The following is a 23,143-nucleotide window of genomic DNA, read 5'->3' as shown; positions in this document are numbered from 1 at the left end:
CGTTTCCTACAAACACCAGCCAATGAAAGTAGAAGAAATGACGAGATGATCCACTATTGTGCCACTGTTATTGTCAGGCGCTGCTGATTCAGCTCTGACGCATGGCGACCGTGTTCCCAGAATCCCCGCCCGGCCATGCACCGTCCCCACAGAGTAACCACCACAGTGAAGTGAAAAGAACTCAGGAGACGGCTGCCGGCATGAGCGCAGGGTGACGAGGAAGTGAGTGGAATCCAGAACTGAGACGCGCACACGATACTGACACGCTATCTACCAAGAGACAAAGGGTACCAGAGCGGGGAAGCTTCAAGTGGTCAAGAAGGTGGCCGGAGTGCATGTCCAGGCACGGGACGAGTGGTCGTCACATGCCACTGGGTGGGAGGCAGTGAATGGCCAGCCGACTTCAACTCGATCATGACATTCTCCCAGCAACACGTAAGCTGGGATCATGATGGGGTGTGAGGACAAACCCACACCGAGAAACAGTGTACAGCACCGCAGCCCAGCAAGGCTTCCAGTCTTGATGACCAGGAAGGACCCAGGCCACCTCCGAGAGCCCAGGTGGGCGCTGCCAGTACCAGGACGGCCCACCGGTGATGAAGGAGCTCTGGGGGTGCAGTAGCTCAAATGTGTAGCTGCCAAGTGCATGTTTGGCAGTTAGAAGCCCCTGGCTGTTCCCGAGGAGATGAGGCAGCACATTAAGGCTGGAAGCCCTGGAGAGCCTAATGGGTCTCCTCTGTCAGCAGAGTTTCTGTGAGTCACACTGTGAGTTACTATAACGAGGGACGGGGGGACTGGGATGCTGTTTCTGATCAAGGGGGGCATGGGGTTCTCTACATTGACCTTGAAACTCTTCTCCAAGTTTAGAACTGAAATAAATTCAGGATGAGTTGCAATTAAACAATAACTATTTAAAAGGCAGCGCTTGCTTGATCCAGAGGCCTTGCAGCTTTGCAAACTTCAGGTGACCACTGTGTCCACAGGAGAAGCAACACTAGCCTGGCGGTGGTTCTCAAAGGTTGAGTGGTGTCAGCACGTCTGGAGACAGCTGGGGAGGGTGGAGTGCAGGGCGAAGGACAAACGGCGTATAGGTCAGAATACAGACTACACAAAGTCCAAGACACTGCCTTGGATTCTGACCACCTCCCCTCAACTGCACCAGGCCCCTGGGAGGCACCTACAGTTCTCACTCTGTTCCCACCTGAAAGGTTGTTGGTTCAAGTCCACCCAGAAGTGGGTAGGAAGGAAGAACTTCTGAAAGGCTGGTGTTGAAACCCCACAGAGCACAACCACACAATGACACATGGTGATGCCAGGACTCTGAGTCAACTTGAAAGCAGTTGGTGAGAGAAACAAGCACCTCAGATTTCCCTCGGGTGTCCCAACCACATTCCCAAGGTGCTTTTAGAACAAGTACAAGGACCCACCCCATATGTGCTCTCTCATTTCCTGGGTGAGGAGTGGGTGTGTGCAGGTGGTACCACTGATGCCCCCAGATCCCAGGCTCACCCCAGTCACACCGAGCGTGAGCCCCACAATCCATCAATCAATCACTCGGTGTAGAACAAGAAAGTGGGGTCACCTTCCTTCAAGCACTTTACTGCCATCTGCTGGACCCTGGTGTTAAATCCCAGCCTTAACACCACAGCAAGAGGGAGGGCGTCTCCTGTCATTGTCTGGTGACCTGGAGTGGACTCCGAGTGCTGGTGACCTCGCACACAACAGAATGGAGCCCTGTCCTATCCGGTGTCAGCATCCACCACACCCACGGTGACATTCACTGCGCCGGTCCATCCACGGAGGGTCCTCTCTTCCTCTGACCGTCCACTTTCCAAGGACTGGCCCCTCCGGACAGCACACCCACAGCCTGTGAGACCAAGTCTTGCCATCCTTTCCTCGACGAGCACCATGGCCGCACTTGCTCCAGGACAAACGTCCTTGATCCTCGGCAGTCGTGAGATGTTCTACTCTCCTGGCCAGTACCACAACGCAAAGGCATCAATTCTTTCTTGGTCTTATCCCCTGTCCAGCTTTTGCACACGTAAGAATCAATAGAGGGCCAGCGGGCTGAGGGGAACCCTGGACACGGGGGCCTGAGTGTGCACGGTGCTAACAACAGATGGACAGACTCAGATGCAGGATCTCCAAGCACGGGAACTATACAGGGTCAGAGAGAAGCCCGTTTATCCCTGGGTCTCCTCCTGCCACCAATTCAGAATCAAACTGTCTTCTGGCTGAAGCCTCAAGGCTCGATCAGGAGTGAACCTGATGAGGTACGCTCTGTGGGAGCTGGCAAGCCGCTCCGCCTCCCGCGGCCAGACTTACTCCTCACAGACCTGGAGTCGAGAACTGGTATCCGCCAGGAGGGTCCCACAAACCATAACCCACTGCAGTGCTCCGTCATGTTTCTAAAGCAAATGCCCATCCTTCTCCCGGTGGATGTGAACTGCTGACCTTTTTATTGTGCTATGACCACGGCCCTTCCACAGGGGGCAGAAGACAGAGAAAGAGGAGAGGAGGCACCACTGGGGCAGTGGCTGCTGGCGGTGGGCAGTCACGGGGAAGAGGTGGGCGTAAGATGGCACTGTCCACCCAGGGCTCAGGTTGTTCCACGTGGTCAGTGGACTCTGTAGGAATGTGTGGTCCTCCCAGACTTGAGGAGAGACTGGCCACTAGAGGGCAGGGACACAGCACAAAGCAAGTCCAAGCTCAAGCTGCCCAGGATGCCGACGTCCCTGGGAGCCACGCCAGAACCAGGAGCCACAGGCCCAGGGAAAGCTGCCACACCCAACGCGGTGCTGTGGTGGCATGAAGACCACAGTGACCAGCAGCTCTGGGACAGCTATACTCCATGTCCAGGTGCCAGACTCAGGGACAGAACTGGGCTACTGGGGGACCTGCAAGCTTGTGCATAGAGCCGGCTTCACAGCAAGTGTGTCAGGGCTACACGGACATACACCCCCACCCCCACCCCAGATGTGTACCACACACAAGCAGACATGCATACAGGATACACACACCACACAGATGTGTACCGCACACACGTACAGACACTCACCCCATCCCCCAGTCCTGTCCACTGCCCCAGTGCTGCTGTGACACCCAGATCACAGCTCAGGGGCTAGACGGGTGAATCAGGAGCTCAGCGGGACCCATGCCCACCTGGTCCTCAGTCCCACCTGGTCCTCAGTCCCACCTGGTCCTCAGTCCCACCTGGTCCTCAGTCCCACCTGGTCCTCAGTCCCACCTGGTCCTCAGTCCCAGCTGTAACTACCTTCCTGGGGTGTCTGTGTCCCCGTGTGTGAGTCGAGGCCTCACCTGCCTTTTCCACAACTTGAAGGTGATGAGGTTTAGGACCCACCCACACCACTGTGGCCTCGTGAGCACAAGGAAACCCTCCTCCCAGGATGAGCGCAGCCAAAGGTAGAGGGCTTGGACCCCAGCACATGCTTGGACCACAGTTCACTCATTGCAGGTGTTTAGGGGTGCTGGGTGAAAGAAGCCAACAGGTGACCTCAGAAACAGAAGTCGCTGCTACCTACAGGCCATAAGAGTGACCAGTCCAAAGCCTCCTTCCTCCCCAGAGTTTCCCCTTCATCTCCTGATGGGTGTCCTGGCTGTTCCCCCGTGGACCACACTCCTTGCTGTGCCCAGAACCACGCTTGGAAGCCACACATGGGGCACTCTGATTGGCTGATTCTGCCACGTTCAGCCAATGGAGAGCAGGAGAAGAGAGCGACTGCAGTACCAATTCCTGTCCTGAGCAGTCTTTCTGAGAGAGTTGTCCCCACTGGCCACCTGGCCCCTGTGGTGGCCTCTCTCCCAGAGCCCTATCTTCTCAGCTATTGAGGTGGCAATGGTGTCCCTTGTTTCTGAGTGCTGTAACCCTTAACCCCACCACCTGGTCCTGACCCATGAAGGGACCTAGGAGGCCTCTGGCCATCACTGACTTGCCCACCACTGCATACATGGCGGGTGTGGAAAACACATGCCAGGCGCTGAACATGCTGGCATCACGCTGGCCTCCTGTGCTGCCCAGGGCACTGGCTAGCCTGCTCTATAAGTGACCTGGATGGTGGGGGTCTGATGGACTCCTAGCCCCCCACAAGGGCAATCACTCCTCGACTTCAGTTAACAATCGTCATGCAGGAAAGCTGCAGCCTGCCTGTCCCTCTGCCAGGTGCCCTGGAATTCCCGAGCAGAAAGCCCACACGTGGTGGCCATCACAGGCAGAATTACTGTCTCAGTGCAGAAGGATGGACGTCAGAATTCAGACCGCTGGCTCTAGGGGATGCTACCTCTCCGCCAGGGGGCTCCGGGTGCAGGCCCTTCCCTCCTTCCGCTTCTGCAGCCCCTGCCTGTGGTCCTTGGCTCCTCCATCTACACATGGTGTCTACTATCCCTGTTTATGCCCCATGGTTCTCTACATGACGAGGGACAGGCCACGCCTGCACTGACATGGTCAGATGGTGACGAGGGACAGGCCACGCCTGCACTGACATGTGGTCAGATGGTGGCAAGGGACAGGCCACGCCTGCACTGACACGGTCAGATGGTGGCATAAATGAGTGAGCCTGTGGCAGCTAACCAGAATCTTGGACAATCAAGTCCACCTTAAAGTGCCTCAGAAGAAATGCCTGGCGATGACCTCTGAGTATCTGACCCCAGGAAACCTGCCCAAGACCAAGTGGTGGACTCCACAGCAACGGGAACTAGACAGTCAACCCGACCTCATGAAACAACGTTGTTGTTGTTATGTGCCGTCAAGTCGCCGGCAACTCATAGCGATTCTACAACAGGTCTGAACCCTGCTCTGTCTGTGCCAATCTTATTGTCTCCAACACACATAACTGGATTAACCAGTCACTGAATCAATCCATCTCATCGAGGGTCTGAGGGTCTTCCTCTCCTGCGCTGTCCCTCCACCCTCCCAAGCATGACGTCCCTCTCCCAGGACTGGTCCCTCCTTGCAACCTGTCCAAAGTCAGATGAAGCCTCAGAATCCTTGCCTCCAATGAGCAACCCGGTTTCACCCTCTCTAGGTTGAACCTGTTTGTTCTCTTAGCGGTCCATGGTATATTCAATACTCTTCTCCAGCACCACAGATAAGGCATCAATTCTCCTTCTATCCTCCCTCGTCATATGACATAACGAAGAGCCCGACTTCCCAGGTGGGACCTCCACCCCAGAGAATAGGGGGTGGTTTCCACCACAGCCTTTAAGTAAAAAAACTAAACCCATGGCTGGCAAATCCTAGCGTTAACAGACTGCCCCGTCCTTCTCCCTTGGAGCTGCTGGTGGATTTGAACCACTGACTTTTCAGTTAGCAGCCCAGCATCAGGACAGCTACATATATTTGGGGATATGACACAATAGTTAGCACCTTCCCAGTTGCCCAGGGACGTCTAAAACGCCTGGCTGGGTGGGAACACTGCTAGTCCTACGTGTCGGTTACTCAGCCTGCCCTTCAGAGGCTCGGGGGCTGTGGGGCGGGGTGTCACGGGGCTCGCCTGGACGCTGGCCCGACCTCGCAGGGACAGGTGGGTGGAGACGCCACCGGGGCAGAAGCAGAGTGGAGAGCAGCCACACCTGGTGGATCTCATGCCATCCGTTCTCGTCCCGGCAGCACACGGAGGCGTGTTCGTGGAGCAGGAGCTCACAGCAGTAGGGGTCCCCCCCAACGATGGCCGTGTGGTACAGCGGGGTCAAGCCGTAACTGTCCTTGTAATCTGGTGATGCTCCGAGCTCTAGAAGGGTCTGGAGAGAAAACACAGGTATGATCTGTAATGGATTCAACTGTGCCCCCAAATGAGGGAGCTGGCATCATAACCCGGCACCCAGGGCCTGGAACTGAACTCTGATCTTGGGGGAATGGCTTTCAGCCAATCAATGGACAAGCCTAGGAAGAGATCATTTACACCAAGAGGCGCCTGCTCCTCAGAGGAAAAGGGCAGCATTCGCCCGGGGAGAAAGCCCAGAAGACAAGAAAGGGCAGGAAAGAAGACAAATGGAGCTGGGAAGCCCAGGAGGAAGCAGGGAAAGTGCCGCCGTGTTGAGGGGACTACGACTCTTGCCATGAACAGAATCGTGTAAACTGTTGACAGGGAAGTTAAACTCGGTAAACTTTCATCCAAACTACAACAAAAGATTCAAAGAGAAAGAAACCTTAATCCCATGGACTGTAAATAAGGAGCCCTGGGAGCACAGTGGGCTAAGGAGTTGAGCTGCAACCCAAAAGGTCATTGGTTCAAATCCACCGGAATCTCAGAGGGAGAAGGATGAGAGGATCAGCTCCTGCAAAGATGCGCAAACTTAGACCCCCAGGAGGTGGCACACAGAGAGGCTCCACGGGCTTCCGAAGCCAGGAATCAAACACTGTGATTTCTGAAGAGGATAACTGGAAAAGTGCAGCTGACAGGAAGCAGGGACTCCTGTCTGTGACTTCAGAGAGGGCGCCGTCTCTGGGGCCTGCCTACAGCGCCACCAGGTCCCTGACAGCACTGCTGAGTGTGGGCTGTCCCATCGTGCTGGGCCCTAGGCCACTGGGCACTCTGCTCCACTCGGCCACCACACGAGCACCCTGCACTTGTACATCAGTGTCCACTGCAGGACGTCTCATGGTCACAATAGGGGGATAACACAGGTGCCCACCAACAGGCAGAAGGGTGAACACAACAGTCCACCCACACTGGGATACAGCTTCACCCTGCAGGGGAATGAAGTCCTGCTTTGTGCTACAATACAAGTGGACCTTGTAAACCGGGTATTGAGACAAGCCAGGCACCAAAACACTGTTCAGTCCCACTCATATCAGGGAACTCTGGTGGCCTCGTGGCAAGAAGCTGAACTGCAATCACAAAGGTGTGTGGTTCGAATCCATCAGCTGCTCTGTGGGAGAAGGATGGGCAGTCTCCTCTTGTGCAATTAACCTCTGAAACGCCACTGGAGGGTCAGCTGTGGTCGGTTCTGACTCGACAGCACACAGCCACAATGTATCAGGGACTCTGGGTGTAATCAGTAGGGAATTACGCTGCTGATGTAATTCACACTTCTTTAGAGGTTCACGTCCACCAGCCATCTCCTCCCGTGAGATTAACAGCTTCAGGAACCCACCTGAGGGTTAGCTATGAGTCAAGGCAGCGAGAGAGAGAAGGAATATCAGGCAAACACTGAGACCCCAAAGTCCGCCCATGGTCACCAGGGCTGCAGGGAGGAGGAAGGGGTCGTTACTGGACAAGGGGCTGCGTTGAGGAGGAAGAAGAAATTGAGAAGCAGCTGTGGCGATGACACAGCTTGGTGAACGGAACTGACATCACTGAAGTGCACACGTGGAGCATGCCCAGTACGGCAGGCAGACAGTGCCAGCACCCGGGCAGTGCTGGGAGACAAGGGCTGCCATCCACACCCCTGGCCTTCGGGAGGCAGGCTGGCCGGATGCCCACGGCCTGGGTTTGGGGGCTCCTCCAGTGGTTGCGGTCATGTTTCCCTGTGGCCTTACAGTCGGACTGAGGAGCCCTCTGACTGAAACGGAAGCCAGAGAGCACTTCCGTGAGCTGCAGAGGCCACGGTTCACTGAGGCACCACGCATGACTCCTGGGCGTGGGGAAAGCGAGCAGGGCCCCCCTTCCAGGCTAAGGGGGACATTTACCTTGAGGGCCACCTGGTTCCTGGTCCGGGCGGCCTTGTGCAGGGACGTCATCCCGTCTCTGGCGCGGAAGTCCAGATGTGCACCGCCATTTTTAAGTGCTTTGATCATCTCCACGGAGTCATCCAGCTGGGCGGCCAGGGTCAGGGGCGTCTCTGAAGGACAGAAAGGCACATGCTCGAGAACCAGTCCCAGGCAGGCCGAGTGCACTGCTTGCCGAGTCCACAGCTTGCCAGGCACGGTGCAGACCTTTAAAGATGAGCTCGATAGCAATGAAAGAGCGTTTCTTTTCCTCATCAAGGAGAAAAGTGAATTGGGAGGGGGTGGGCAGGGAGAAAAGTGCAATAATGAATGACTGGAGACCCTGAGTCTCTGTAAATGTTCATTAAATTTAATTTTTAAAAAGGAGAGGGGAAAGATGAGCTCAAAGAGCTGGAGGCCACAGTGGACAGCTCCCACCACCTCACAGTCCTGCGGTCACTGTGGATCGAACAACTCTGGGATGACTCCAGTGACACGTGGGTCATTAGCCAAAGAAAACGGAGGCCGAGGCAGGTTTCAGCGCGGCTCTCTACACGGTGAGTTTCAGAAGCTCAGTGCGCCTGACCCTTCAGTGCGTCAGAAGGCGTGGAGCCGTGGTGCTGCGGCACCGTGTACGGCTTTATGCGCACGCAAAGCTGGATGAGGGATAAGAAGACCGAAGAAGAACTGATGCCTCTTAGTTACGTGGATGGGCAAGAACATTAAAGACACCACGGACTGTCCGAAAGGCTGTGTTCCGTCTTGGAAGGACACAGTCAGAACGTTCCTTAGAAGCAGGGCTGATTAGCTGCGGCTCCCTTGCTCTGACATGGTATCAGGAAGGCCCCGTCCCTGGAGAGGGACTCACGCTCGGTAAAGGAGAAAGGAAGACCCTTGACAAGCTGGCCTGACACAGTGGCTGCCATGAGGGCCCAACACGGGGACGATCATGGGGTGCTGTGGGATTGTGCTGCGTTTCATTCTGCTGAACTCGGGGTGACTAAGGGTCAGAATCAACCTGACAGCACCCCACCAACAGCCTAGGAGTCAGGAGGTCAGAACACACCGCCCACAGTCAAGGCCTCCCCTTCCCAGGAGGGCTCAGGCAGGGCCACTGTCAGAAGGGGAGGCACACGCTGCCCGCCTCCACCTCTGCTCCACCGCACTGAGGGGCGTCTTGCTAGACACGAGGTATCAGGCTGTAGAGACACCAGCATTCAGTGTGTGCAGCCTGGGAGCGCGCCTGGGAGAGCAGAGGTAAGACAGTCCGTTTACACGGCATGAGGTCACCACCCTGGCGGGGCAGCCGCGCAGGAGCTAAGAGGATGGAGCCCACCCTGGTGGGGAGTTGGAGGACTCCCACCCTGCCCTGTGGAGAGGACGTCGGACTTGCCCGGGTCTGAGAACTAACATTGTGCTGTCACTGGGAATTCTTACGATTCTACACACAGCATTGTCACTTCCAAGCCTTCAGATGCATTATGTTGTTGTGGTGACTAGAGATGGGCTGACACGGCATGGAAGGAGCCCTGGTGGTGCAGTGAATTAAGCATTAATCTGCCAGCAGAAAGGTCAGAGGCACAAACCTGCCAGCGGTTCCTCCAGAGAAAGAGGAGGCCGTTTGTTATTGTAAAGATTCACAGTCCTCCCCGTCCTGCTGGGCGGCTCTGACTCGGAGCAGACGCGGCAGCGGTGGGACCACGCTACAGGAAAGTCCCTGTCCGAGGAACAGCCTCTCCTAGCAACATGCCCAAGTACGGGAGACAAAGGTGGAGGGGCATCGAGAGAGGAAGACCCCCAACCAGATTGACTTCCACAGTGTCTGTAGCAATGCGGTCAAATGTGTCTGATGAGGGCGGCACAGGACAGAACAGGGCGCAGGTATGTTGGTCACAGGGTCGCTAGGAGTCAGACTCGACTCGATAGCACCTAACAACATAGGAAAGTACAAAAAAATGACAAAAGGCAACTTCCTACCATCCAGAGCCACCAACAGTCGTTGAGCCTTCAACAGACTGCAACAATCAAAATGACAAATCTGTACCACCACCTTGGTTCTGACTTGCAGTGGTCCCACTGGCCAGAGCAGAGCTGCCCACAGGGATTCCAAGGCTGGCGTCTCTACAGAAGCAGGCAGCACCGGCCCTCTCCTGAGGAGTAGCTGTTGGGGGTGCCAAATGCTGACCTCTCAACAGTTGACGGCTTAACCACTGCACCACCAGAGGCCCTGCATTTATGCTCGGAGAACTGGGCAACTTTGCAGAGACTTGCATTCCTATCTGAGCCACACTGCCATCTATTCCCAGAAAAGGCAGTTTCCTCAAGCATTTTCACGGAACCACCCAGCACTTGACTTTCATTCCTGGTCTATTCACCCATAAATGAGCATTGTTGTGGAGTGCTCTTGAACCTACTGAAATCACGGCCTTGTGGGGATCTCCCTGCGGTGAGACCTGTGGGATCGGGACGCACAGCCCCTGAAACCCCGCAGCATGAGTCTGAGGAGGTCTGTGACTGCATCTCTCCTGGCTGATGGAAGCAGCTTGCATCCTGTTTCCAGGGTTACGCGTGATGCTCTCAAGGGCGCCCTCTGCTGTCTACCTGAGGTCCTTCTTATGCAGCCACATTAATGAATGTGCTTCTGAATGCCGGACAATGAACAAGGACGGCAGAATTGATGTGTTTGAGCTGTGATGCTGGAGAAGAGTCATGAGAATCCCATGGACACCAAATGAACAATTCTGTCTTGAGAGAAGTGCGACCAGGATGCTCTATCGGCACAAGCGTGGTGAAGCTGCTCATACTATGGGCATCCTCTCAAGGGGTCAATCCTTGGGGAAAAGCCATCATGCTTGGCAAGGTGGAGGGTCAGAGGAAGACCTCCAACAAGACGGGCTGACGCAGTGACTGTAACAACGGGCCCGAGTGTATCAGGGAAGGTGGGGGTGGTGCAGCATAGGACAGGTTCCCCATCTGTTGTTCACTGGGTCATTATGACTTGTAGTTGACCCAATGACACCTGACAACAAGAGCTGGCAGAAGTGATGGGGCGAGGAGCTTAACTGCACAAGAACAGCAACAAATCCAAGACGTGTCTTAGCTTGTTGGTGCTGAAATACCACAGGGGTGAGTGGACTGAAAACCCAGAAATTTATTTTCTCTCTCAGCTCCAGAGACTGAAAGTGTACACCAAGGTCTCTTACTTTCCCTGACTCTTGGACTGTCCACATCTGTCTTCTCTGTGTGTGTCTGTGTCCACTCTGCTCTTTAAACAGCCCAGGAGAGATCATCAGGCTTACAGCCCACCTTACTTGCTCCAGAGTTGGGGTTTTGAGTCCCCCCAGCAAGGTCCCTTGGGAGTAAAGGCCTGGGAATCTCCTCTCCAAAACCAGCCACTGAGAAGCATGCAGTGTAGTTCTACTCCGTACACAGCTGCTAGGAGCCGGCGCTGAGCTGATGTGAGTCCCTGGGCTGGTTGGTTCCGACTCAAAACCTGCTGCTGAGTTGGTTCTGACGACCCTCTATCAGTGTCTAGGAGACACTGGTCCTTGAGGAAGGTCATCATGCTTGGAAAGGCGGAGGGTCAGTGAAGGAGAGGAAGACCCTCAACCAGATGGATGGACACAGTGACTGCAGCAATGGGCCCAAGTGTGCCGGAGACCACAAGGATTGGTGTAGGGTCAGTAGGAGTTGTACTTGCCACAGTGGCACCTAACAACAACAACAACAAATCTTGATGGGAGGAGACTGTCCATCTTTCTTCTGAGGGAGAAGCTGTTGGGTTCCAATCACCAGCCAATAGATATTGGTATTCCTGCCTCCATGCCAGCTCAGCCTTTCAGTTAAAGTATGACTTCCATTCTCAGTAAGAGATGGTCTCAAGTGGGCAAGAATTTAAGAAAGAATTTATGCACCAACTGAGTGCTCAGCCCTGGCCAGGGGACTGTGACTGTTACACAAGGAGAATGAGGACTAGTTTCTCTTGAATTGTATCAAACAAACAGATAAATGGAAAGGAAGATGGGTGGGTAGGTGGGTCGATGGATGATGGATGGACGATGGATGGATAGGTGGATGGGTGGGTGGATGGGTGGGTGGATGGATGGATGGATGGATGATGGATGGATGGTTGGAAAGATAGATGATGGATTTATGGTGGATGGATGGATGGATGGATGGATGGACGGACGGACGGACGGATGGATGGATGGATGGACGGATGGATAGTTGGAGAGATGGATGAGCCCAGGGGTCGTTGGATGCATAAATGGATGGAAAGACAGATGAGAGGGTGGGTAGGTTGACCGGTGGGTGGGTGCATGAACAGATGAGTGGTTATGGTGTAGACTGGTGAATGGATAGATGACCAGAGGAATGGATGAGTGATTGGGTGGGTGGACTGGTGGATGGATGGATGAATGGGTGGTTGGATGAGTTGACAGATGAATAGACGGGTGAATAGAGATTAATATATATGCACAGATAGTTATAAATCAATTGAACAAAGAACAGAAGATTAATATTTGAGCTCAAGGCTGACAGAGGGAGCACACATTGTACTCGGTATGTTGGAGAAAAGTATTGTTTTCTCACATAATAAGCTATTGTTGAATTCTTTCTAATTGAGAGATGGCAGGCACTCACCCTGAGCCTTCTGTGCCTGATGCAAATTGACACAGCGGGGACAGCCTGGCCTTGGCTCCAGACCTTGTGCAGAGAGGTCTCGGCTGTGCTGTGGGACTGCGACAGAAGCCTGAACCTCACAGGGCCTAGGCTTCCATCTGGAAGGCAAAAACCACCCCCCACTCCCACCCCGTGGGACCACTGGTGATGAGGTTTTCCCAGGCTGAGAGACACAGGTCACAGTCACAGCATGGACAGGCGAGCTTCACCCAGCAGAGAGTGGACACATCTCCACACACAGACAAATAAACAAGCAGGAGGGCCAGCACACGGAGACCAGGGGGCTCACCCTTGGAAGGTGGTCATTCTGGGGAATTAAATGCCAGGAGCACGGGTCCAGGGCAAATGTGCCCCACTGGTCATGGAGAGCATCACCGTTTGCTTCCTTCCACCGAGAGCTGGCCAGGCCACTGCTGGCCAGGTGACTTTGGCTCTGCTGGTTTTCCCATGTAAATCTTCACCAACTCAAACTGGTTATCTTTCTCCCAAGGATTCGAACCCCTGACATTTCAACTAGCAGACCAACATACAAAGCAGTGCACCACTAGTGCTTCCAAGAACTACAGTTCCCAGGAAACTAAGGGTTTAGGTGGCCTGGAGCTCATGGAGTAAAGAATGTTCTAGATTCGATATCTGCTAACTGGGCCGAGTCGGGCAGGCAGCGACGCCCTGGGGGCCAGTGAGGCTGAATGCGGGCAAAGGGAGGCGAGAACCAGCTCACAAGGTGAAGCCCCAGCTGACAGTCAGGGACACGACCACTCAGAACAAACTTAGTAACTGGGTCTCAGCAGGAGTCCCCATACGGCTGGGACTGGAAACGCGGCTAAAGAAAGTAATATTCCCCATTTTTTCCCCCATGCAAACAGCAGAAAGACACTTGGAACATAACTGCCAGTGCTCCTTCACAGTGCGAGGACTTGCTCTTCGGGGTTGAAAACACCCCAAACCCCACTGCGGAGACTCGGTCTGACCCACAGCAAGCCTGCATGGGAGAGCGCTGAGCCCCCTGGACTCCCAGGCTGCCATCCCAGAGGTAGACGGGCCACGACCTGGAAAGCTCCACCACAACCATTAGGCCCACTTCCTGTTCAGCTCCTGGAAGCCCAGCACCTCGCTCTGGGGAACCCAGCTGAAGATGAAGACACCCCAAGACCCCGGGGGTCATTCTGTGCACACGACTCGCACCAGGACTCGATACAGTGTCAGTGTGGACGCTGTGACAGCGTCTGTTAGCACGGAAGGTGCCGTCTTAACGGACTGGTTCCTTTCCGGATCTCCAGTCGCTCACCAGGAGAACATGGGGTACGATCCTCCCCCAAAGACTCCCAACCTCAGAACTGGATGGGGGGTTCCCCTGAGTTGTAACTGACAGCAGGGGTTTGGGCGCTCTCTGACAGCAGAGGAGCACTGGTGGTGCAGGGGTTAAGTGCTTGACTACCAACTGGAAGGTCAGCCGTTCAAACCCCACAGCTCTGAGGAAGAAAGGTGACGCAGTCCGCTTCCAGAAAGACTGTTGCTGGGCCCCATGAGCGGCTCTGACTCAGGGCCACTGTGTAGAGTGAACAAGCCCGCCCGATCCCGTCCCAGCCTCACAACCTCCGCCATGTTCCGGCCTGAAGCTGCAGCCACTGGGTCAACCCACCTCCTCGATGTCCCTCTCCTCCTCTGACCCTCCGCCCTTCCAAACACGGTGTCCCTTCTCCAGGGACTGGTCCTTCCTGATAACACGACCAGCAAACGTGGGACAAAGTCTCACCATCTTTGCTTTCAAGAAGCATTCTGGCTGCATTTCTTTCAAGACAGATTTGTTTGTTTGTTCTTTTGGCAGTCCAGGGGATAGCCAACACTCGCTGCCAACATCACACTTGGAGGCATCAATTCTTCCTTCTTCACGGTCCAACTTTTGCATGCATATAAAGCAACGGGAATACTATGGTCTGAGCCAGGTGCACCCTGGTCTGTAAAATTATATCCCTGCCCTCAGCACTTAACAGATGTTCTTGCCAGAGAAAATTCCAGCCTTGGGGATTCCATGGCGCAGCTGGACTCTGCATATAGGGTCACGGTGAACCTGAACCCATCCCTATAGGGTCATGGTGAACCTGAGCCTGCTGTCCTATAGGGTCACAGTGAGCCTGAATCGCTGTCCTATAGGGTATGGTGACTCTATAGTGTCTACTCGGAGCACACTTTTGGATTTGGTGGGAATCACCTTGACGGTCGTGGGTTTGGTGGACCATGCCGTTATTGATTTTGTTATCAACGCATCAGAACTGACTCAGTTGACCATCCAGTGGGTTTTCAGAGGCAACAGACTGCACAGGAGGAGAGTGCAGTCTTTCTCCCACAGAGCAGCTGGTGGTTTCGAACCATGTTACTTTGGGTTGGCAGTGCAACTCCTTACCACTATGCCATCAACACTCACCTCACAGGAGACCTCATTCCTTCACCCTGGCCTCAGCGCCCGCCCCAGGAGAGGAAGAACCATGTGTCCTCTGGGAGGATGAGAGCCTGGCCTGAAGGCGAAAGTATTTCCTGTACTGGGCAGGGTGACCGAATGGGCCAGCTCTGTCCACAGCAAGGTGGGAGATTTGCTCTCTAGCCAGATGCTGCTGGCCGTGGCTTTGTAGAACTAACCGAGTGAATACATGCAGTATGTTACATCTGTACAACAGACGTTAAACAGCCGTGAAGATAAAGGGAGTCCTTATCCACACTCCTGCCTGGGTGAGCCCTGAACACAGAAGCTGAGTGACTTTACAAAGAACAGTGGTCCCCAAGGCAGCTCCATGCGCAGAACCATGCACCACAGGGCCTCAGACGCTCTGAAGTTTGGGAAAGGGATCGCCAGGCCTTTCTTCCACACGGCCTCTGGACAGTTCACATGGACAATCCTTCAGCCCAAACCCACGCATCCAGTATCTGTTCTTCCCGGGGACTCCTGGGAACCTGGGCAGTTTGACCAAAAAGTCAAACGCTGTCTGATCCCACTTACTCTTAACACCTAGAGTGGACAAGGGTGTGGAGGCAGAGAGGAGCCCACAGGCACCAGCGGTGGGATGGGGAGATGGGAGTCAAGTCTGAGGAGGAGCTGAGAGTCTACGTGAAGAAAACTGGAAGCTGATGGTGCCTCTTCTTCCTCATCTCCAAGGAGCATGCCGGCTGCATTTCCTCCAAGACAGATTTGTGTGTTCTGGCAGTCCATGGCGTATTCAGAATCTCCAGCAAAGGCACCCATCCTGCACTGGTCGACTGTATTCACATCCCACTTGCAAGTAAGTTGTTGTGAACAGTCGAGTCGGAACCCACTCATTGCTGGTCCTCCCGCGGGTTTGCGGCAGCAGCAAATGACACAGGAGGAGACTGCATTTTTCCTTTAATGGAGCTGCTGGTGGATTTGAACTGCATGCCTTTGGATTGGCAGCACAGCTCCTTAATGAAATATGACGGCTTGGATCAGGCGCACCTTAGTGCTTAAAGTGACATCTTTGCTCTTTCACACCTGAGGGGGGCCCTCTGCGGCAGATGCCCAGTGTATCTCAACTGCTGTTTGCATGTGCACAGCTACTGGTTATCAAGTCCGCTGACTCTCAGTGACCCCTGGACAACTGGACAGATGCTGCCCGGTCCTGTACCGTCTTGCCCACTCAGTGGCCCACTCAAGTCCATGTCCTGGCCACTGGGCATCTGCAGCATCTTCCAATCGAGGGCCTCATCTTTCCCGCTCTATTAGATACTCTTCTGCTGGGATCCATCAAGTTCTCTTTAACTCATTTTGGATGTGTCTCTCCAGGCCTTTCCTCTTGGTCTTACTGTGAAAGCACCGCTGGAACCTGTCTGTCACAGGTGACCCTGCAGGGATCCGAAGTCCTGGCGGCAGAGTCTCTAGCTCACACAGCCATCACAGCAGGACACACTGGCAGGCCAGGCATGGACTTCCGTCCCTGTCATCTCTATTTACACCACCCCACGCTGCTCCTAACAGTCCACAATCTGGATGCTTTGCTGCTGGTCCAAGCCACAGTGACAGGGAAATCAGTTTGACTCAGGCAGGGCCAAAAGAAATTGTCACAAAGTTCTGTTTTACAATAAGTTAAATCAAAGTAGTTTTAAAAGTTCCATAAGATGGTGCAACCACTATGGAAGGCTGTATGGCGCTTTCTCAAAAAGTTGCAAACAGAGATACCATTTGACCCAGCAATTCCACTACTGGGAATTTACCCTAAAGAAACCAAAACTGCCACCCAAGCAGATATATGCACATCTTTGTTTACTGCGGCTTTGTTCTCAGTAGCAAAGAGCTGGAAACAACCTAAGTGCCTATCAACAAACGAATGGATAGAGAAGCTGTGGTATGTTCACACAATGGAATACTACGCTGCATTGAAAAACAAGGAACTCATGCAATATTATGTAAAATGGTGAGCCTGGAAGACATTATGCTGAGTGAAATATCTCAGTCACAAAAGGACAAATATTGAAGAATGCCACTGTTGTAAAATGGGACTGACATCAGGGTTGATGGAAGACAGAAACGGAGGGGAGGAATGATGTATCCTGCATTGAAACAGATGAGGGAGAGAACTGTTCAAAAGGGACATATGAATGGGTATTCTTGTCATTACAGAAGTCCACAGTGAAGGATGCATAGTGCAGTGAACTTGGTGGGGAGGGATTGCCTAACAATAAAAGAGTTTTTCTTTCTTTTCAAGGAAAAGAGTGAATTGGGGGAGAGGGGTGGGTAGGGAGAAAAGTGCAACAATGAATGACTAGAAACCCTAAGTCTCTGTAAACATTCATTAAAATTAATTTTAAAAAAAATTTTTAAAGTTCCATAAGAGTTTGTGCCCCAGTTAATAGGATATTCAGATCCCAAAACAAAAAAGACACAGACACACAGGCACAGGAGGCCACAGGGGTGCCTGGCCCCACTGGAAGGGGCTGGTCAGTTGGGGCGTGCAGCAGCAGACCAGGTAGAGTGGACCCTGACCACCATCTCCCACCAAGCTGGCAAGCTGAGGGGGCAGGTCGGCTGGGCCTGCGTCCCCACTGAACCACCTGGAGATGGTAACAGACAAGGACAGGATAAAGGGACAAGTGTCTCTCACTGACCACTAGGAGCTGAGGTGGCCGAGGGGACAGGAGCAGACAGGCACACACGGGTGGGCGTCAGGAGAGCAGTCCGAGGCTCAGGGTCATGCTCTGGGCTCCACAGACCCACGCACTCTGTGCCGGCTGCATGCGTGTGGACAGTGCTCTGTCCTCATGGACGTGTGGGCCAGTGGGGCACCCCCAGCTGCGGAGGCGGATGATCAGGAGGGACAGGAAGCTAGAGACACCTTGAGGCTGTGTCCATCCCACACAGGGGCTCCACCCCTGCAGGCTTGACAGATGCAGGGCTGTGCCTGTAGGTCAGGCAACAGGATGGAACCTTGCAGCTGCCCGCCTGCCCGCACAGAGCTCGGCCCTGCTTCACATCTGTGCCACCTACTCCTGCCTTTCACCACCAAACATGAGGGGCCTAGAGGCTCTGGTCATCTCCTTATTCCCTAGGTCAATGGGTCACCCATTTACACAGGTGACTCACCAGAGGACCAACCCCGGGGACAAGGTCTGAAGATGCTGCTCTGAGCATCTGGTCAGCAGAGGCCAGTAGGCACTGCTTACCACCAAGAGCACACTGGCTGGTCCTACAGGAAGGAAGTGACCAGCCACAAACATCTGCGGCGCCAAGGCTGAGACCCTGCTGTCCTGGGATCACCCAGGGCCAGGACCGATTCTCCAGAGAGCGAGGAGAGGCCCACACACGAGGGGACTGGCTTGCAGCAGGGACCAGGATGCCTGTGGGCTCATGTGCTTGGGTCTGCTGGCCCATGCAACCCGCGTTTCAGCAAGCACAGGCACCCAAGAAGGCATGCTCTGGGGGCCACGTGCACAGATCAAGAAGATGCAGTCCAAAGGTGAGGTCTGGAAGCTCTGTAGATGCGTGGCATCCCGTTATGACAAGAACTGGATCTCCCGAGATGCTGCTGTGTGCTGCCACGCTCATTTTTAACTCCTAAGGACGCTGCGTGACAGAACATCTGTCCGTGGAGTTTCCTGGACTGTCATCTTTGCAGAAGGTGCCCTAGTAGCTGAGTTTGTAGCGAGTTGTACTGCAAACCCAAAGACCATGTATCTCTGAATTCACCAGGTTCAAATCCACTGACGGCTCCTTGGAGAAAAATGGAAAATCGCCCCCTGTGGCACTTACAGCTTCAGAAAGTGGACAGAGGGTCACCATGAGTGGGAACAGACTCCGAGATGGTGAGCTAGTTAGCGAGTTTAGCAATCTTTAAGGGAAGAGCCCTGATGGTGTAGTGTGCTACATGTTGGGCTTTGAGTTAGCAAACTCAAAGGTCAGGAGTTTGAAGCCACTAGCTGCTCTGAGGAAGACAGGCCAGCAGTCACTCCTCAGAGAGGCTCCCAGCCTCAGAAACCTGATTGGGGCTGGGGGGGTGGTGCTATCAGGCGGAGCAGTCTCTACGGCAGTGGGCCTGGTCTGGGGCTCATGCAAGTGCGGAACTGTTGGGGGTCCACACGACAGCCTACAGGTAAGGGCCCAGGGCTGAACCGTCGCACCACCAGGACTTGACCCCTAAACACATGGGCTGTAAACCCCACACTGCAACCACACTTAGGAGTAGGGTGCTGTCGGATCATCTGTGAAGGATGGTCTTAAGCCACTTTTGTTGTGATGAAGGAACAGAATAATAATAGAAACAAACACAACAGAAGAAAATTGATCCTTTGAGGAGATACCAAGGAGCCAAGAAAGCCCATCCTCACCCAGCCCTGCTGCATTCTGGGAGGTGCAGCAGACTCTACTGAGTCCATCAAAACATGCCTGTAGCCCTGACCCTTGTGATGCCCTGCAGTTCTAATCCCACTGGAGAATGGGGTGTCTGATATGCTAATGAGGCACACAGCATTGGTGGGGAGGTGTGTCAGGTCAGTGGCCTTTGGGCTTTAAAAGAACAGATAAGCAGAAATGGAGGAACCACCTCACATGGAGACCTCAAAGGAGCCAAGGAACAGAAACTGAAAAGAGACAAGACCCTTGTCTCACAGCCAAGAGAGAGCTTCCCCTAGAGCTGGTGCCAGAATTCAGACTTCCAGCTCTTCAGTGTAAAAATAAATTCCTGTTCTTCAAAGCCTTTACCCTTCTGCACGGTTGTCATACAGATTATGCCTAATCATCTATTCCTTTTAAGCAGTTCTTTCCTTCACTGTTCCAATGCACTGTTCATTATCTATTCACTATGTAGCCTATTCTCCTCCCAACCCATGTCAGCCCTGCTTCCTAACAGCGGTGCTCCGCAGTATTTGTCCTTTTGTGACTGAGATATTTCACTCAGCATAACGTCCTCCAGGCTCCCTCATGTTGTGTAACGTTTCATGAGTTCATGAGTTCATCGCTGCTTAGTGTTCCCCTGTGTGAATGTGCCATCCTTCTTTATCCACTCATTTGTTGATCAGCATTTGGGTTGCTTCTATTTGCTACTGTGAATAACACAGCATTAAACATGGGTGTGCATATATCTGTTTGGGCGGTAGCCCTAGTTTCTCTAGGGTATATTCCTAGTAGTGGAATTACTGGGTCAAATGATATTTCTATTTCCACCTTTTTTTTGAGAAAGTATTAGACCACCTTCCATAGTGGCTGTACAATTTTACACTCCCACCAGCAGTGAGAAAGAGTTCCACTCTCTCCACAGCCTCACCAGCATTTGTTGTTTGTTGCTCTGTTCAACTTTGTTACTGTTGCTGGGGTGAGATGATATCTCATAGTTATTTTTATATGCATCTCTCTAAGCGAAACAATGAAAGCTATACAAGTATTCAGGTCTTTCATTGATAGGGTGGCTATGATTCATCTATGACTCACGGCGCTTAACACCACCAAACAACAGTTGAAGGTTCCAGTCCTAGGGAAATGACATCACGCCGAGAGAAGGAGGTGTAAGTTCAGAGAAGAACATCCTCACTCAGCACGACGGGTTGATACGGTGACTGTAGCAATGGACTTGAGCATGTCTCGGATTGTGGGATGGCGTGAGACAGGGCAAGGGTCAGACCTGTAGTTCACAGAATTGCTGTGAGTCACAGAGAGAGTTCTGTTGGCCTAGTGGACAGAAAGTTATACTACCGAGCCAAAGGTGGGGGATTTTAATCTGTGGCCCTCAGGCCTGGTTTTGGTCAAACACTTTTCTAAGTGGTGTAGCACTGGTGTGTCCGCTTGCTGTACAGAGGTAACTACTGGTTGCTGTGATGCTAAACACTGTGACACTGATGCGTCAAATGGGATAACGGTTACCCACGGTGGACAGTGTTTGGTGGAGCTCCCTGATTAAAACAAGCTTAGAAGCAGGAGTGGCATCCACTTCCGAAACAGTTTGCCTCTGGAAACTATGAACTTAATGAAGAAAGTTATACAAGTGTTCAGGTCTTTCATTCACAGGGTCACTATGAGTCCTCTTTAACTTAATGGTACTTAACAACAACAACTCTAAGAGCTAGGGGTTTGAAACATTCCTTTATGTGTTTGTTTGCCATCTGAATGTCTTCTTTGCTGAAACGTCTGTTCATATCCTGTGCCTGTTTTGCGACTGGATTGCTGCCCTTTTTCTTGTTGAGGTGCTGGGGTATTCTATAAATTCTAGATAGGAGTCCCTTACAGTTACACCATTACCAAATACTTTCTCCTAGTCGGTGGCTTTCCTTCTTATCCTGTTGGAGGAGGTTTTTGATGCACAGGGATTTGATTCTTAGAAGGTCCATTCATCTATTCTGTTCTATTGCAAAGAGGAATGGGGGAGGGGGAAGAGAAAGGGAGGTAATTTTGCAACAGTGAATGAATATTTAAGAAGAAGAAGAAAGTGAATGGGGGGAGGGGGAGGGAAGGAAGGGGAATGTGCAAGAATGAATGAATGAAAATCCATCTTTTCTGTAAACTTTCATTAAAATCACAATTAAAAGAAAATATTTATTGGAAAAAATGCCTTTGGTCTTTGAATTGTAGTCTTGGCAAAAAATGTTGAGGACAGCACGGACTGCCCGTGGAGAAATCAGTCTGTGTCAGGAGATGACTATCAGTGCTTCGTAAGGCAAGGATGGTGAGACCGTCAGGCTCACTTCAGGCAGGCTGTCAGGAGGGACCAGTGCCCAGGAAAGGACACCACGTCTGGAAAAGCAGAGGGTCAGAGGCGGAGAGGAAGACACTCAGAGCTGGGCGAGCACAGTGACCGCAACGGTGGGTCTGAGCCCGTGGAGCCTGAGGTCGGCCCGGGGCTGGGGGAGGCGCAGGTCTTCTGTACTAGGACTTGCCATGTTTTGGAGTCGATTCCATGGCACGTAACGACACAGCAGAAGAACACATACATCTGTCCTCAGAACACCAAAGCCAGACTGCTTCTCAGAAGCGAGGGTGGTAGGGCTTCATCGCCCATACTCTGAACATGTTTTTAGGAGGGAACCCTCCCTAGAGATTGGAGAAAGTGCAGCCAGAGTGCTCCTTGGAGGCAAAGATGGTGATGATTTGTGTCACATACTTTGGGGATGTTGCTGGGAGAAGTTACTCATCACGGAAGGAAAGATGGAGGGTCGGCAAAGGAGAGGAAGACCCTCAAGCACGTGGACTGACCCCGTGACTGCAGCGATGGGCTTGAGTGTGTCGAGAAGGTAAGGCTGACACAGGACAGGACAGAGGCCGCCCTGGCTGTTCATAGGGTCGCTATGAGTCGTAATCGACTCAACAGCACCTAAAAACAACAATCCCTAGAGGACATCGTGCTTAGTAAAACAGAAGGTCAGCCCAAGACAGGACGTACCTCCGTGAGATGGGCGTGAGCTGCAGCCATGGGTTTGACAGGCGAAGACTGCGAGGCTGCTCGGGGCTGAGTGGTGTCGTTCTGCTGTGCCTGGGTTGCTATGAGAACTGGCTAGATGGCACTGAATACCAACAACAGACAGCCCGCCGCACTCGGAGACACATCGTGCACTCACCTGGTCATTCAACCAACAGTGACGTCCTTCGTCCCCACTCTGCCAGGCATCAAGCTGACTGCAGGGCGACCGTGGGGGGCAGCCCAGGGTCAGCCCTTCCCACTCAGAACTCCCAGAGGAGCAGCTTTAAACCCTGATGTGTGTAACCCGTCAGCCCGCTCACGCACAGTGTGCACCAGACTCGCCATCAGACCTCAGGGCCCCCACCAACGTCCTCTCTCACCAACACCCACCTCCCGTATCCAGGTCGTGGAAATTGGGGTCCAGGCCTCGATCCAGCATCTTGACGATTTTCTCCACTGAGCGATGCTGAATATGGTCCATGCACTTCTTCAGATTGGCCTGGAGGGACAGACAGGCAGACATGAGTCTAGACGGACTGTCTACAAGATATACTGGGTGGTTCTGGACCAGGGGCACTCTGGCCTGCCTCCACAGGGAAAGGGGTGCCTTCCATGGGCGCTCCACTGTTGATCCCATTGATCCCATGCTTAGCCCTGCTAGGGGTTTCTGTATCTGGAACCGCAGCTGAGCTTAGAACCTAGAACCCAGCATCCCACCTGGGCAGTGAGTTTAAAATCTCTCACCCTCTCACCAAAGAAGACATTCAGATGGCCAACAAGCACATGAAGAAATGTTCAAAGTCCCTAGTTCTAAGAGAGATGCAAATCAAAACAACTATGAGATATCATCTCACCCCAGTAAGAATAGCAAAATATAACAGAACAGCAAGCAACAAATGCTGGAGAG

General features: G+C 53.1%; 1 protein-coding gene across 1 annotated transcript in view; it reads right to left on the bottom strand.

Annotated features, from left to right (window-relative positions):
- Positions 1–23,143, bottom strand: part of SHANK2 (SH3 and multiple ankyrin repeat domains 2) — a 617,206-nt gene that overhangs the window by 537,676 nt on the left and 56,387 nt on the right. The window contains exons 4-6 of the mRNA XM_006893221.1: positions 22,627–22,735; positions 7,649–7,800; positions 5,590–5,757 (exon numbers count right to left, since the gene is read on the bottom strand). Of these exons, the coding sequence (XP_006893283.1) occupies positions 5,590–5,757; positions 7,649–7,800; positions 22,627–22,735 (429 nt within the window). The remainder of the gene's footprint in view (positions 1–5,589; positions 5,758–7,648; positions 7,801–22,626; positions 22,736–23,143) is intronic.

Source organism: Elephantulus edwardii, unplaced genomic scaffold (genome assembly GCF_000299155.1).
Source record: "Elephantulus edwardii isolate Elephantulus edwardi_28Jun2011 unplaced genomic scaffold, EleEdw1.0 scaffold00126, whole genome shotgun sequence".
NCBI lineage: Eukaryota > Metazoa > Chordata > Mammalia > Macroscelidea > Macroscelididae > Elephantulus > Elephantulus edwardii.
This window is presented reverse-complemented; position numbering and strand designations above follow the sequence as displayed.